The 16108-nt window shown below is 33.5% G+C and overlaps 1 protein-coding gene and 1 non-coding gene across 2 annotated transcripts in view; both read right to left on the reverse strand.

Moving 5' to 3' along the window:
• Window positions 1–10915: 10915 nt before the first annotated feature.
• The window catches only part of LOC127868844 (uncharacterized), a 45080-nt gene continuing 39887 nt past the window's right edge, over window positions 10916–16108 (reverse strand). The window contains exons 71-74 of the mRNA XM_052410930.1: window positions 13873–13990; window positions 13541–13560; window positions 12743–13043; window positions 10916–11508 (exon numbers count right to left, since the gene is read on the reverse strand). Coding sequence (XP_052266890.1) covers window positions 11421–11508; window positions 12743–13043; window positions 13541–13560; window positions 13873–13990 — 527 coding nt within the window. The 3' untranslated portion in view covers window positions 10916–11420. The remainder of the gene's footprint in view (window positions 11509–12742; window positions 13044–13540; window positions 13561–13872; window positions 13991–16108) is intronic.
• Trnaf-aaa (transfer RNA phenylalanine (anticodon AAA)) lies at window positions 14859–14940 on the reverse strand. Its single transcript has one exon. It is a non-coding gene; the product is annotated as a tRNA-Phe (tRNA).

Genomic DNA, 16108 nt, shown 5'->3' on the forward strand with positions numbered 1-16108 from the left:
CATACATGTATTTGCCTATATAAATGTATGAACTTTTATTCCTGAAAAGAACGTAATATTATTCTGGCCAAATATCTGACAAAACTGAAATTTAAACAGAATAATATTAATATTGATAATGATTGAATAATTGTTTAACAATTTAAAAATTACAATATGTATTACAACATACTGCAATAAAAGACTTTTTGTTTGAAAACTGAAGAAGTTTAAGTTATTATTTTTATAGTCGGCACAACTACAAAATCTAACTACAATTATAATGCTACATAATAAAAACTGCTGAACTATTTACTTGTCAATAGTCACGAAATGTCAGGGCCAAATTGTCAACTTCAAGGTCAACACGGACAGATATACCAGATAATAACCGGGAACACTTTAATATGGATTTTTTCAGAGATCCAACAACAGAAAATATGGAATATGGGTCAGCAATTGAATAATTGAAACGGTTGCAACCCTATGAAATGGTATGTATAGTAATAAAAGGAAATTCAAAATAGCAGCAATGTGATAATTAATGAAATGTTAGTAAAAATGCCAGGATTAAATACTGTATTCCGCCACCAATTAATTCAAGTGAATCCTGTGAAATCTCTTCAAAAATCACTTTTGCACTTACACTATCATACACAAAGGAAATGTACAAGATGTTACAGTGTTTTTACTCCCCCCTTTTTTATTTTAAAGAAAATAATAAAATATGACCAAAATCCAAACTGCAAAATTTCCTCCAAAAATATTACAAATCTGTTGCTTTTCTTTTTCTGGCCACTAGAACACAATTTCTTAAAATAGAAACACTGTTTCAAGTCCTAATTGCACGTTTGTACGTTTCAAATTGTCCACATGAAGTGCTGGTACTAGAAGAAATCCTCGTGATGTCATGTACATGTACAAAGTGTAGCCTAGGCTCGCCTGACAGCTGTTTACCGATGACGATGGTCTCAAAGAATGCGTTTTCTGATCGGATTCCTACATCCGTGGGTTATTTCTGTTGGGCGCCATTTGTAACCCAGCCAGACAAATTCCCGCCCACCATGGGGATCGAACCCGGGACCTCCGGTTCCAAATCAGGCAGACACTCTACCGCGTCGCTATAAAAGCTAGCTCATATAGCAAGGCAGTATAAGTTCTCCTTATACCGAATCCTGCTACACATACACCATTAAATGGTAAAGGGTATTAATGAGGAGGGATGGGGGCATGCATATATCCGAGCTGACTGCGTTTACGTTAGGTTAGTTGGAATTGATTTTACCAAATGGCGACGTTGTCATGATATTACTGAAGGAGAAGCGTGTGTTTTTTTACACCCGGATAGCCACCATTTCGTCTCTGCTGTGTCTGTGCTACCCTCATTTTTTTTTGTTTTTGTTTCAAGATCGTAGACGTCGGAATAAAAAGGTTTTTAAAGAAAAACAATCGATAAATCTGTTAATTACTCACGTGACATTCGATAAATTAGTTGAACGAATATCATTTTTTCTAATAATACACAGTATTTTCGCCTGCGTTCAATAAAATATAACAATAATTAAGATTATTTGATTTTCCCGAAGTGTTTTTATCTGTTATTATTAATTTATTGCCGAAACATATCTGTTTAACGCCTCTTTGAGGAACTGACTTTCATTTAAGCCAATTTGGGACCTTACTGTCAACGGGCAAACACAGCTCTGTATTACAAGTTTTGATATGAAATAACTGTCGTGAATGAATTCGTCATTGATGAATGTTATGAAGAGCTTTTTAGACGTTTAAATTTACACACCATAAGTATTGATATCAACACAATCGCATTAGCTTTCGATACGAACATGTACCTATTGATTGATTACAAATATGCTGTTGTTTTAGAACTGATTTTTGAGCAAGCAATTGTAGTTATTTACGCCTTAACGATAGTAGTAACGTGTGTGGAAAGAGTACCCCCTCATACTTCTGAATACTCTTTATTTGCCATGAATTAAACATTAAGGTTAAGCGTGGCATCAATCTTAATGAAGAGCACTGATTTAGTGTCATATGGAAATAAAAAATGGTGTGAACTTTACTTGCAGTTATTATTTCAAGACATATAGCTGAAACAATGTTTATAGCAGTTGTAATGGGTCAAACAGTTGTCTACTTTAGTCCGCTATCAAAATTTGTTGCAACGATTTTTAAAAAGATTTTGCCAATTTAACCCCTTTAGTTCAGAATACCCTTTTTTTTTTAATTACTATTAAAAAAACAAACTGTGTAGACAAACGGAAATGTATTAAGCAACAGTTTCTAATTTGTTTATTTTACTGAGTTGTGCAGTTGGCCAGTCTGTAAACAAGCTTAGTTTTCGTTCACAAAGAAACGTTCCATCTTTTGTTGAGTTGCTGATTTGCAAGAAACATGTTACTTCATGTTTCTCATGAGGCTTGTTGAACAATAACATGAATATATTGGAAAAAAAACAGAATTCAACAATGTTGATGTTAGTTGTTTGTTCAGCAGATGTGGCAGTATCTCAGCAAAATATCTGTGAAAATTATGAATGCAAGTAGTGTCAGTTTTAATATCGCGCTGACCCCACGCTTTAGACCTGATTGTTGCCCAAGCTGTTGGTGTACATGGTAGCATCCTACGCACAGCCAACCAGTAGCAGCAAGTCTCAGCTGGATCTGCGTTCTAAAACTGCTGGAATCCGCATTGCCTTAAAGTGAGATTATACGATTTGTAATGTGTTAAATTGTAATATATTGATAAAAATATGTTACAATAACACACAATAGGCAAGATAAATTATACATTGAAGACGAATTTCATAAAATGCAGCAAAGACAAATAAGCGCCCCGAGCCGATTGTGACGAAGATATTTCGTACATATTTTCCTACAATAACCGAAGCATTCGTCTTTTTATTAGGATCGGAGTTAGTGTTCGTGTGTTTTATGAATAGATATCGTTGCAGGAAATTAAAATGATCCGTAAAACTAAATTTAAATTCACATCGTACATGCATGATATACATGCTGGCGAATTCGACTATACAGACATTTTCGATTTCAGAATTAAATATATTGCTTATTTCGCATTTTTCGACACATGGTCTTCTTAACTTTTATTTTAATTCATATTGAAATATATGTTTAATAAGTTTTTTTAACACATTTTATATAAATTCATAAATATTTGACAAAATCGTGCATACTCGCTTTAATGATCATAATGATTTGCTGCACAGTTAAAAACATTTAGCTAAAAGATCCCCAGTCTTATTCATGATTGAGCTATGCTCTATCTTATATAGAAACTTTACACATACAATGATCATGGGAACTATCAATCGATTTCACAAAAAGTCTGTGTTATAAAAAAGCATGGTATTATTGTGATTTATGAAATTTATACAACTAAGAATAAGAAAAACACGATTAAACTGGATTTTAACCATTTTACTTGTAAACATTGTAAGAATATACCTGTGCAATAAGTTTAAATCTGACTTATCGAATATATCTTAATGCGTTTAAGTATAAAGCGACTGGGATATATAACTAGTCACAATAGAGATTGTACAAATAAGTGCATTAGGAATTTCAATTGATAATCAACGACCATTTCCAATACAATGTCGTGCCACTAAGCGCATATAAACTTGCTACAAAAAAACACAAGATAAGTATTGATGCAAAGCATCAAAGGGCGTCGTGAATTTTCAGTGTAAAAGGCAGTCAATAAAGTAACATGGAAAGATTTTTTTTCTATTGTAAATATTAATATATTGGCCAATTATTTTAAACAAAATAGAAAAGGATACTGGTATAACCAGTATCTATGGTTGTGTGTTATAACCCCCAAATAACCATTATCTATGATGTTGTGTTATAACTCCCAAATAACCATTATCTATGATTTTGTGTTGTAGCCCCAAATATTTCATAGTTCATTTTATTTACATTGGTTTCCTTTTTTTTACTGGCATCCCTGTGCAGTTTTTAATAATGGAACAGAACTGTGTAGGTTTTAAAAAATCTGCTTCATCTTGTAAGCGTAATTTCATATTTGTCTCAACTTCAAGGGGAGATGATTCTGAACTTATTCTTACGTTGCTCATTTACGATAGGGGTTGAATACTTATTGATATGAAAACACTGTAAAAGTTTAAATTTGTTTACGACCCCCCAACCCCCACCCTCTCACACATATATTTCATGGGCATAATTAAAACAAAAAATGGTTACAATAAAACAGCATATTTATTTAAACCAAAATGTCTACATAAAAACAAAAAGTTAACATAGAACACAAATACAATAATTTAAATCTACTGGGGCTCGAACCTTGGGCCTCTCACAAGTTAAGCGAGCGTGTAACCACTACACTACGGAACCGCTTGAAAAATCACCTTCTAACTAACATATTAATAAGCTATTAATAGTCGGTTTAAATGTAAACCCCGAAGTTTAAACGCTGGATAGTGAGCGGGGTTAAAGGTCCATACCAAAGGGTCCATACTACTGGCAAGATACGGGTCAGGCCTGGGGCCTTCTATATGTGGTTCTTAAAAAAAAACTGTAGGAGGACTTGATAGTAATGAGACTGGGGTGCTGTGATGGTGCTCCTCATTGATAAGCGGCTGCTTCCTTTATCAAGACTCATTATTACAATTAATAATACGTGTCGCGCTTCGCGCTCTATAGCGCCTTTATAAGTAACTAGGTGGTTGCTAGGATAGTGGAACAAAGAAGGTTTTAATGTGTTTACGAACCTCCCCCCCCCTCCACCCTCGCACACATATATTTCATGGGCATAATAAAAACAAAAAATGGTTACAATAAAACAGCATATTTATTTAAACTAAAATGTCTACATCAAAACAAAAAGTTAACATAGAACACAAATAAAATAATTTGATTATACTGGGGCTCGAACCTTGGACCTCTCACATGTGAAGCGAACGTGAAACCACTACACTACGGAACCGCTTTAAAAATCACCTTCTAACTAAGATATTAAGGTAGTGGGAGCCTAATGAGTACTTTTCCAGAAACACTCTTTGTTATTATTTCCACATAGTAAATTGTATATCACAACTAATTGCAAAATACACCTACCCCTTGACTCGGTTGGGCGTTTTCTATGGATTTACCCTATATCCAAAAAATATAGTTTTTTGAAATGGGATATACATATATTTTGACAATTAACTTAATAAACGTAATCGACTGGATTTTGTTAGTAGAGCCAGAATGAAAAAAGTATCATTGAAAGACAAGTGTGCCTTTGATGTCCAATAATATATGCACTTACCTGGATAAAATGGCAAAAACGACAACAAATGGTTCAGTGACAAGAAACTTTAATTACGTTTTATGTCACTTGTAGTGTGATGAAATGCATATATTGTACATATTTATTTAACACGACATATTTTCTACACATTAAATGAATTTCAGGAAGTTTTACCGTTCCTATCTCAAGAACGTTTACTTTGAGTATGCCTACCCCAACTCATTTTCACGCAATGAATTTAAGTATAAATTTGTATATCACTTCTTTTTGGGGTTTTTCTAGATGCTTATTATATAAATCATGACATGTGAAGAAATTTACCTAACTTTGAATTAATATTAATATAATAATACATTAACAAGAGCACCGCATAACAGGTGCCATGCTCGGTTGCGAAAGCTTGTCAGAATTTTTTTTAGAGGTCACAGTGACCTTGACCTTTGACCTAGTGACCAAAAAATGGGTGTGGTGTGTAGAACTCATCAAGGCGCACGTACATATGAAGTTTCAAAGTTGTAGGTGGAAGCACTATGGTGTTAGAGCCAAAGTTAAAGTTTTATATTAGACGTCACAGTGACCTTGACCTTTGACATAGTGACCCAAAAATGGGAGTGGCGTGTAAAACTCATCAAGGTGCATCTACATATGAAGTTTCAAAGTTGTAGGTGGAAGCACTGTGATGTTAGAGGCAAAGTTAAAGTTTTAAATTAGAGGTCACAGTGACCTTGACCTTTGACCTAGTGACCAAAAAATGGGTGTGGTGTGTAGAACTCATCAAGGCGCACGTACATATGAAGTTTCAAAGTTGTAGGTGGAAGCACTATGGTGTTAGAGGCAAAGTTAAAGTTTTATATTAGACGTCACAGTGACCTTGACCTTTGACATAGTGACCCAAAAATGGGAGTGGCGTGTACAACTCATCAAGGTGCATCTACATATGAAGTTTCAAAGTTGTAGGTGGAAGCACTGTGATGTTAGAGGCAAAGTTAAAGTTTTATATTAGAGGTCACAGTGACCTTGACCTTTGACCTAGTGACCCAAAAATGGGTGTGGCATGTAGAACTCATCAAGGTGCATGTACATATGAAGTTTCAAAGTTGTAGGTGGAAGCACTTTAATTTTAGAACCAATGTAAAGGTTTTAGCACGACGACGGACGTCTGAGAGCGGACGACGAAGAGGCTATGCAAATACCTCGGAGTTTTCTCCGAAAACAGCCGAGCTTATAATACAATCTTAAGGTCACCTAAAGTCGAAAGGCAACATATCAATTCAGGCGCAGTTCACCACAAAATGTCAAAGTTGTCCCAATATTACGTAGCATAAAGATGTATAAGTTATCATGTTTCTTTAAACATGTAGCACAATAATATACAACTTATATTTTAATAAAAGCAGCCAGATTAATGACAACTAGATGTACATAATTTAGTATCAGTATAAAGCCATTGCGTGATTTTGACTGGCCGCGTCTCATTTGAAAGCCATATTATGTCGTTCCGTCACTTTTCGTCACTGAAAAACTGACCGATTTTAGGGACCACTTCAGATAAAATATATTTTTGCGTTTGTGACTTTTGGTAGTCCCTCATTGATTTTAGCAATGAAAGTATCCCTAAAGTCATCCTCTCCGGAACTAGAAAATATGGCTTTCAAATGACACAAGGCCAGTCCATATCCCGCAATGTTTTCAGCTGTTGGTCGCTTTAGAGTTCCTCTATGCAACAGCACGTCTAACAATCTAATGTTCTTTGCCTTTAAGGCTTTTCGTGACTTAAACAAGCTGAATTATGGATGGCAGTAACAGTAAAGATGTGGGCCATATTGTCAGTAATTTTACATGTTTTAAGCACAGATCCCAGTGCTTCAACATCATCAGGAGCACTGTGGGCGTTGCAGGTTGCCTGGAGAATACGTTCACTAGATCTTCCTGTTTGTGTGACTGTCCATGATACGATTTTTGAAAACCGGCAAAGAGTCAACACATCTGCGTACACAATTACAAAAGCAGTGTGTGTTCAGCAATGCACTAACCAAAACCGGAAAATCAAACCTGCGCCCATTATGAGCAACAAAAATGGCTCTGGAAAACTTTGCAAGCCACATCATACAATCATGTAGAGAAGTTTTAATTGATACACTATCAACACTTCCACCATTTACACGCGTTATGCCATGATCATCAACAAAGATGCCAATCACTTTCTGAGCTTCGGAAGAAATTGGCACTGTTGTCTTCACATATGTCGAGAACTTAAAACCCGTCTTCAAATGCACAGCAGCAATCTGAGTAATATCATTACGTATATATTACTGTACCTCGAACTGAAATACAAAATTAAATTCACACAATGCTTATTTCATGAATTTTATAATTCCCCTTTAAGTTTCATTCTTACGCCTTATATGACCGTTGGGTATGAGAAAAATCAATTTTCAGCACAACAAGTGCATTACATATTGAAAAGTCGTTGAACTCAAATTATCGCTTGTGAAAAGAATTCACCATTTATATGAATAGCTCAGAATTTTAATATACCTATGCTCCTTATTAAGATTTATTACTAAAAGTAATGAATTTATTTTAAAAAATTGTAATATTTGGAATAGCTTTTAATATTTATAATAACAATCACAAATATTTTTAATAATGTGCCTGCCCTGGGGTTGTAACCAAAAATCTTTTAAAAAAAATTAATTTTACCAAACTATGAACAATTCCTTTAATAAAACAATTATTATTAATATGTTGCATGTTCATCTGGAATAGGAAATAAGAAGACAGTTGATGAGAAAAAATACTACAATTTTGCACCAGAATAGTCAATAACATTGTATTAAAAGTTAGTGTTTACACGTACTCCATTTCTTTCTCATAAGCATCAATGGCAGCCTTGTTAGACGACGCAGTTGAGATTTTCTTGATGGCCTTCCCAGCACGAGGCTCCGTCTTCTTAAGATTTCTATTTGCAATAAGCGTTATGTTTAGAGTTGTTAGGAAGTTATTTACCTTCACCGGCCTGCCCAAACTGACTATCATTGCTGAAAAGAGAATTGAAAATGATAAGAACATGAAATCGAAATAAGGCCGTAGTTACTAAATAATGACGTCACAATGTATTTTTATAGAATCCATTCGTATCATCATTACATTTTTAAATAACATGAATGAGCAATCAATTGGATTTAACAACACAAATGCGAGACTAAATTTGAAAACTGAATATGATGGACACCGGAATGTTTCCTTATATATTACACGATAAACAAATATTCACTGGGAATGACACTTGGAATTTTAAGGGGTCTGAAAATGTGTAAGAAGTCCAAAGATCAATGGCAATTGTACAATGATTAAACATTGATAGAAATGGCAGGTTGAAAAATGAAGACATGCATACCTGTTCCAAGCTTGGTATTTACGTCAAAGCATGGCATTCCCCTGATCTTGAGATTGTGCTGCTTTCCATAAGCAACACGGTTGACTTTTCTACAGTCAGGGTTTTCACAAACAACGTATAAATAACCACTGAGGCCATATTGTAGTTCGCCAACACTGTTATATATTGTCAAAGGAATGGGACACACATTACAAAACTGACTATACTGTTATTTGTTTAGCAAAACCTCCAGCTCAACGAGTCAATCAATCTTCTTCCATCCCCCCACCCACTTCTGCTTACTCTTTTCACGCCGTTTAGCAAATGCGAATAGCTTTTACGCGAGTCATTTTCACACAAATCGCCATCGCAGAGCTCGGTAAATGAATAATTGTTATCGAACACAACGTTGTCGATCGGTGTTTGCTTCTTTTTCGATTTTGCAAATCGCTCGCTTTTATTTCGCACTTTCATTTTGCTAAGAAAATGTCAACAACCGTGACGTCATGAACACAAATATTTTATGAAACGAATTAATTTAACTTATATTTGTATTGTATAGTTATTAAATCTTAAAGCGAATTTAACTCTTAAATAAAAAAATACAAATTTATTTCGTGTATTTAGTATAATTTCCGGACTTTACCGTAGATATCGCTTATAGCCGAAACGCTTTCCGAATACGGCGATATCGATCGACTATTCCCGATCTCACTAGGCACCTACTGCCTTAATAACTGACTGTAGTGTAACGGTTATCAATAAAGCAATAAACCGTGTAATTGCTGTCGTCTTGTAAAATTGAAGAAAATACGCGTTAACCAAAACTCGAACAGCAAAAGTCTGCGCTATTGTTAGAAAAAACACAAAATAAATATATTTTGATTATGTTTTGTTTTTATACAAAACCAGAAAGTTACGCGTATTTGCCCAGTCCCGGTGATCTTTCCCCTGTGATCAGTTATTAATTAAAACAATTAGCTTTGCATTATTTGCAATAAATGTTGTAATAAATGTTATAAGCACAAATGCAGTACTTATTTACACTAATTTACACAAAAAATCACCACTATGCAAGATATTCTTAAAACAAAAATATATACATTGATCCGTATAATAACTTACCTCCCATAAGCGAAAAAAAAATGCATTACATACTAGTCGCCGCACTCCAGTGCGACGCCAATAGTATACATCTGGCGTTTTGTTACTGTTTTATGTTCTGAATTCATCAGTCGCATACTTAAAACCCTTGATATTGTTTATTTTCTTGAAGTGTAAATCTTGATCTTTCGGCTCGATTAAGAATACACTTTTATTTAATTATTACAATAAATATTATATTGTGTTCATGTTTCATCCGTGTAGTTTGAATTTTCGCACAAGGTTTAATATTTCGATCACTACATACACTTTGAAGTATGAGTTTTGATTTAAATCACATTATGTACAAATATAACATCATTGAAGTCAGAACTTACATTCCGTTATTATTGGCGCTACATGAAATATTATGGAATGTGATTTAGCAGGAAAATACTCATTTACTCAACTTAATGACAATTTAGCACATATATTTTTCCTAATTACAATAAAGACTATATATATTTTGATTGACGTCTGAATTTGTGATATGACTATCTCGATAATTCTTGATATACTATGTGACTGACCATTGAATCGCTTACTGTTTTCATGCTTAATGTTTTATCATGTATTATGTGTCTTATAGGCCCGTTTGGGCCGGGTGCATGCCTTTTTGAAATTGTCTGTTGTTATTTCTATATATGTTTGTACATGATACTTGAATAAAATATTTACTTACTTACTTACTTAAAGTCGTCAAGGAAATTTGTTTGGAAACTTGCTAAAGGCTCGATTACTAACACAGAACCTAACATATTTTGATGAAATGCGGTTTCAATGTCAAGTGACGTCACGCAATGTAAATAACTTTCCAGTTTTATCATGAAGTTAGCGTAAATATTAACTGTATCTGCCAGTTGAAAAGCATGTAAGAAAAAGACCTCACATGTGTTGTCACTTCATACCATCATTTCAAAAAAGTCGTCCATGAAAAATGTTTTTAATTTGCTAAAGGCTCAATTATTAACAAAATACCTGAACTTGCTAAATTAAATATGGTTTGAAAGTTCAAGACGTGTCATAACCTCTATTTCATTGTGCCATTAAACGTAATAAGCCGTGTAAATAATTATTAATTAAGGATTATCAAATAGATATATAAACAAAAGCAGGAAGGAAAAAATTACATTTATTTTTGACGCATATTTATAAAATGATATACGACAATTATGAAGAATATGTGTCGATAAGAATAATTTGATGGATATAACGTTTAAAACTTTTATGTCCGCTTTGAAACGCCGCAGAAAGATTATGTCCAAATAAGTTTTGATAAAGTTGATAAGTTTTGTTGGAAATGTCTATACAGTCCAAAAATATATCTTGTTTACCTATATACAACATTATTTAAATACAATCATGAAGAAATTTATTTACGAATCATAATTGACAACTCCATTTATTAATCAAACAAAGATAAAACATGTGTATAGGTAATGACTATTTCATACATAAAAAAATCAAAGTCTGATTATATGCACGTTCACAAACAGAAATTAAACATGTTCGCTTTTGCATTCAACAAAATTAGCAAAAAAGTAATAATTCTTAAAAAACACTTTATGTTAAACTACATTATTGTTAAGGCATTTAAGCCACAAACACAAATAACATCCACGTGTTACAACTGCATGCCAGTATTGTAGTAACTTTGACCTCGTTGTGGCCCATCATATCGGTTTCTATCGGTCTCTGTCTCACGGCGATTTCTGTGAATTTAAAACAATAATTATGTATCATAGACAAACCATGCACCATAAATTAGAAGTAATAAATTGCTATATTCATAAACAATGTAAATACTACTCGGCTTAATTATAATGCACTCGAAATGCGTAGATTGTTTCCGGCAGAAGTATAATAATCTAATAATGATGAATGTATAATAATATAATAATGATGAATGTATCAGGTAATGATTCTTATACGCACATACATCTAATTATAAGGCTGTTGTGCAACTTTGCCAGATGAATTACTTAAAATATTCATGTAACTTTTTTTGTGGTAGTTACTTATTACATGACCATCCCTCCCGCAATTAAACCGTAGGTAAATATAGGCTAACGCCACCGTCAGTCTGTCTGTCTGTCCTTCTTTTCGTCAGTCCGTCTGCACAATGTGTTCCTGCCTTTTTTCGAAGAACTACACAGACTTCATAAACTTATAAATGGCATTAACAGGTGAAAACAATATATTATCATGAAACATTGCATAAACATGAGGTATAGGTTTCAAATGTCTTTCAATTTCATCTACTATTCATCCGAATGTCCGTTCGTCCGCAAAAATCGAAGAATACATATCGTAAGCCGGATCCTGCGATCCGTCAGCATTTTCTGGAGATTCTTGAAAGAAACCAGGAATATTTATAAACGACCTTGTGGACATTTTGCGAATTTTAGTTTCCATCAGAAATGAAATGTCGGGTCACTACAACTCAAATATATGACAAAACTTAATACTGCAGTAACTCAAACATTGCATTTATTATCATGAACGTTTGTATACACATTTTGTGTGCTTTCTGTCATTCCCTATTTCTGTTTTCCAATCTGACAGTTTGTCTGTTTGCAAAAACAATTAAATTGAATATGGCCGTGATACATGATAAAATATTAAAATTAACGAGAGGAATATGACAAGATGACCCTTCATTTATGCAAATGTCAAACACGTGCTTTACAAACATGTGCTTTACAAATTGATTTATTTCATAATGAAATATGGCCAGTAAATAGTTTGAGGACATTTGCACTGAATGCACAATGTTGTTGTTTTTTAAACGGCAAAATACTCCAGTTTTGAATGCATACTATCAGAGCCTTTTTGTCAATAATTTGGCTTTTTACGAAATGCCATTTGTTTACACAAAACGTTGTTTACCACAAGTAATGTTTTCTTCTGTATGTCAACGCATCTTGTTAAATGCTTATGTATTACCTCTCATACAGAGAGCTTGGCCTGACGTCTGCAGCTAGACTCTGTTGAAAGGCAAGCTGGGACCCAGACAATTTGGCGCGAGGGATCTTGTACACATCCGACTTGTCCTCATTGAACACGGACATTTCCCGTGCGGAGATGTCTTGGTACGTGTTGTCATGCACCTTCGGTTCAAGATGGTCCATCTCCAGTGGCTGCTTGGCTTTCTTTTTGCACACAATGATCACCAGCACGACAATGATCAGGAACAAAACACCACCAACCGCAGCCGAAACTATTAAGAGCATTTTCGAGTCGGCATCTGTGAGCAAATATAAATAATAGATAACATCGAATATAATAATGCAGTCCCTCTTATACAAATCAAGCGCATTATACTTTTATTTAGAGAACAAAATAATTGTTAGTTACAACACTCATTTAGAGAAGAAATCAACTGTTTGTTACAACAATTATACATACTTTTAACAAGCATTCGAAACGTTAACATTAAAATAGAACAAACAAGACTATTGCCAAGCAATAAAAGTCTCCTACCGGTAAGACTCCACCATTTTCAGCAATATTTCTAGTCTATTTGTTGCCATAGCAACCAGAATTCTTGACGTAGGAACAAAATTAAATGACGTGCATAATCTCCATATTGCCATCTGTCTATGCTTCAAGTTTCATAAAAAAAAATAAAAACTTTAAAAGAAATCACAGGATCCAGAAACGTGTGACAGACTGACAGACACACAGAGCGCAAACCATAAGTCCCCTCTGGTTTTACCGGTAGGGGACTAATGAAATACTTACCCTGTGTAATTTTCTTTTTACTGAAATTGAAAAAAGAATTGCTTGAGTACCGCGTGAAAATATAAATGTTTCAAAAAACCTTCTTGACTTAAACACATACTATTTTAACAATTCAATATAAATGGTAAGCTACATCACAGGACACACTATGCGCCCGATAACAATGCCTTCGCAACATGTGTAGAATAGTTAATAAAACAATATATATTATGGTTATTGTTAAGGAAAACATACCAAAAGTTCTAAGAAATAATTCTTAAGGATTAATGTCATGGTGTTAAATACGGTTCAGCTTTACAAAATAAAAAATAACAGTTTGTATATGTACTTACACACAACGAACGACCGTAGCGTCTACCTCACATTGTTCGTCATCGTTACATGGATGGATACTTGTATATACACGGCATTTTGCAGACTTCTTCTCTTCCGAATTGTCGTGTAAGGGAACTTGCCAAAGAAAATTTAAGCAAGATTATTTTGATTAGTTCGTTACAATTTCAGATACTCGTGCCATAGTATATATTTAAAATGGAATGTGTCTTCCTGTGTAGAACAAATGATCAACGGCTTTCACGTGGCTAACACGTAAAAGGTAGAATAACCTCTTTGAGGTAGCGCACCCGTAATGGGCACCTTTCCAAATATAATATAATGTATTATTTTCTTAATCAGCATCATTTCACAAAACTACATGCAAATGTTTAGGTAGGTTTTCAATGCTTAAAACAATATACTGATTTTTTTTCAAAACCACCCCCACGCTCGGCTTTTGTCTAGTTTATTTGCAACCCTGGGGTATATGAAAGTTCCATAATGCATCCAGATTTCCAAATATGGGCATGCAGTTGGTGTGTACAGATGGTGTAAAGGTGTAAAGTTTAAACAAGATGAAATAAGTATTCTTTTACAGACATTTATTTTTTATAACTTGTTATCTATGGAAGAGCGCCATGAAATGTAAGTAGTTTCAGCCAAGTAGAAATTGGGTTGGTAAAAAAAAAAGCGTCATAAAATTCAAAATAGTATAATTTAAGTAATATTTTGACCTTAGTTTTTATGGATACACAATATACAGCAAAAATACCAAGAAATAGACTGATTTACAGTTTACTTTTTGAAATAAAAATGAAAATGCAACATGCATGATTCGTATTTTCAGTAGTAAATCACCCAATTTAGTCATAAGGTTGTTTTAATTTTAAAAATTGAAGAATGTGAATAAAAATTGAAACATATTTAACAATAAACATAGCTTAAATGTTATAAGAAATAAAATTTCGTTAGAAACGAAATAAAACGCGTCGCAAAAAGTATGCGTTGTCGGCAGGATTCGCACCTGCGCCGGAAGATCCCAAAATATTTTTAGTTTATCGCCTTCACCACTCGGCCACGACAACTTCACATAAGTACCTGCTTAAATAGATATTCATAAGTAAACAAGTAAAAAGGCTCTTCAATCTTCGAAGAAATCGCGGGAAATCATTACGGGTGCGTTAAATAATATACACGTGCAATTAAACTTTATTGCATATATGCATACGCAAAAAAACACCTTGGTATTAGTGGATGTAGTATTGTTGTTAAACCTTTAACATTCATATACGCATTTGTTTTATGATGTTGTTGTTTTGTTTTTTGTTTTTTTGTTTAAACTCCAAAATTTTATTTTCAATATATAGTATTACATACATACATGTTTTATATGTAGCAGTTCATGTACATGTACTTAAAGGGAGTATATAAACAAAGTTGTGTTGAAAACATTCATACACAACACATATTTAAAAAATAAAACACTTCAAAGTAGCTGTTTTACATACTTACTAAATATAATTTTACATGAACGTACGTGATTATTCTTTCTAAATTATATTGCACCTTTGTTTATGAAAGATAACTAAAGTGTTAAATTGCATTATGTATGATTCTCTGATTATGCAGATTTAACAAAATACAGAATTGATAAAGGAAGTTTTCAATACGTTATACATTTAAAACTAAAACAAATATAATATTAAATCATAAACACAATGATGTGATGCAATCAGAGATGAAGAGATCAAAAGCAAAAATTAAAGTAACATTACTACTCAAAATCAACGAAAATTTCGTACAATATTTCGTAAAATAAACTTAACCAATAAAAATCAGTGTTCCTTATGGCAATTGCCGAAATTTCAACGCCAGATGTGGTCTGGTAAAATAGATGTTTGTAGATACAAAATGCTCCTTTTAATTATTGTTTTGCATATTTAACTCCATTTTAATTTCCAGCAACGATATCTATTTATACGACATATGAACACTAATGTGGTGTGTCGCATGAATAGATATATTCGCTGGAAATTAAAATGGAATTGTGGCACAAAAAAATAAAAACGAGCATTGTGTATCTGTAAAAATCTATGTAATCAGACCACATCTAGCGTTGAAATTGTGGTTATTGCTATAAGGAAACCTGATTGTTTAGGTGTTTACTTTATTTTACGAAATGCTATACGAAATTTTCGTTGTTTTTTAGCGTTATATACGCTTTATAAATGCAAAAAATCTAAGGTTATCTAT

The sequence above is a fragment of the Dreissena polymorpha genome, chromosome 2, assembly GCF_020536995.1.
Source record: "Dreissena polymorpha isolate Duluth1 chromosome 2, UMN_Dpol_1.0, whole genome shotgun sequence".
Lineage (NCBI taxonomy): Eukaryota > Metazoa > Mollusca > Bivalvia > Myida > Dreissenidae > Dreissena > Dreissena polymorpha.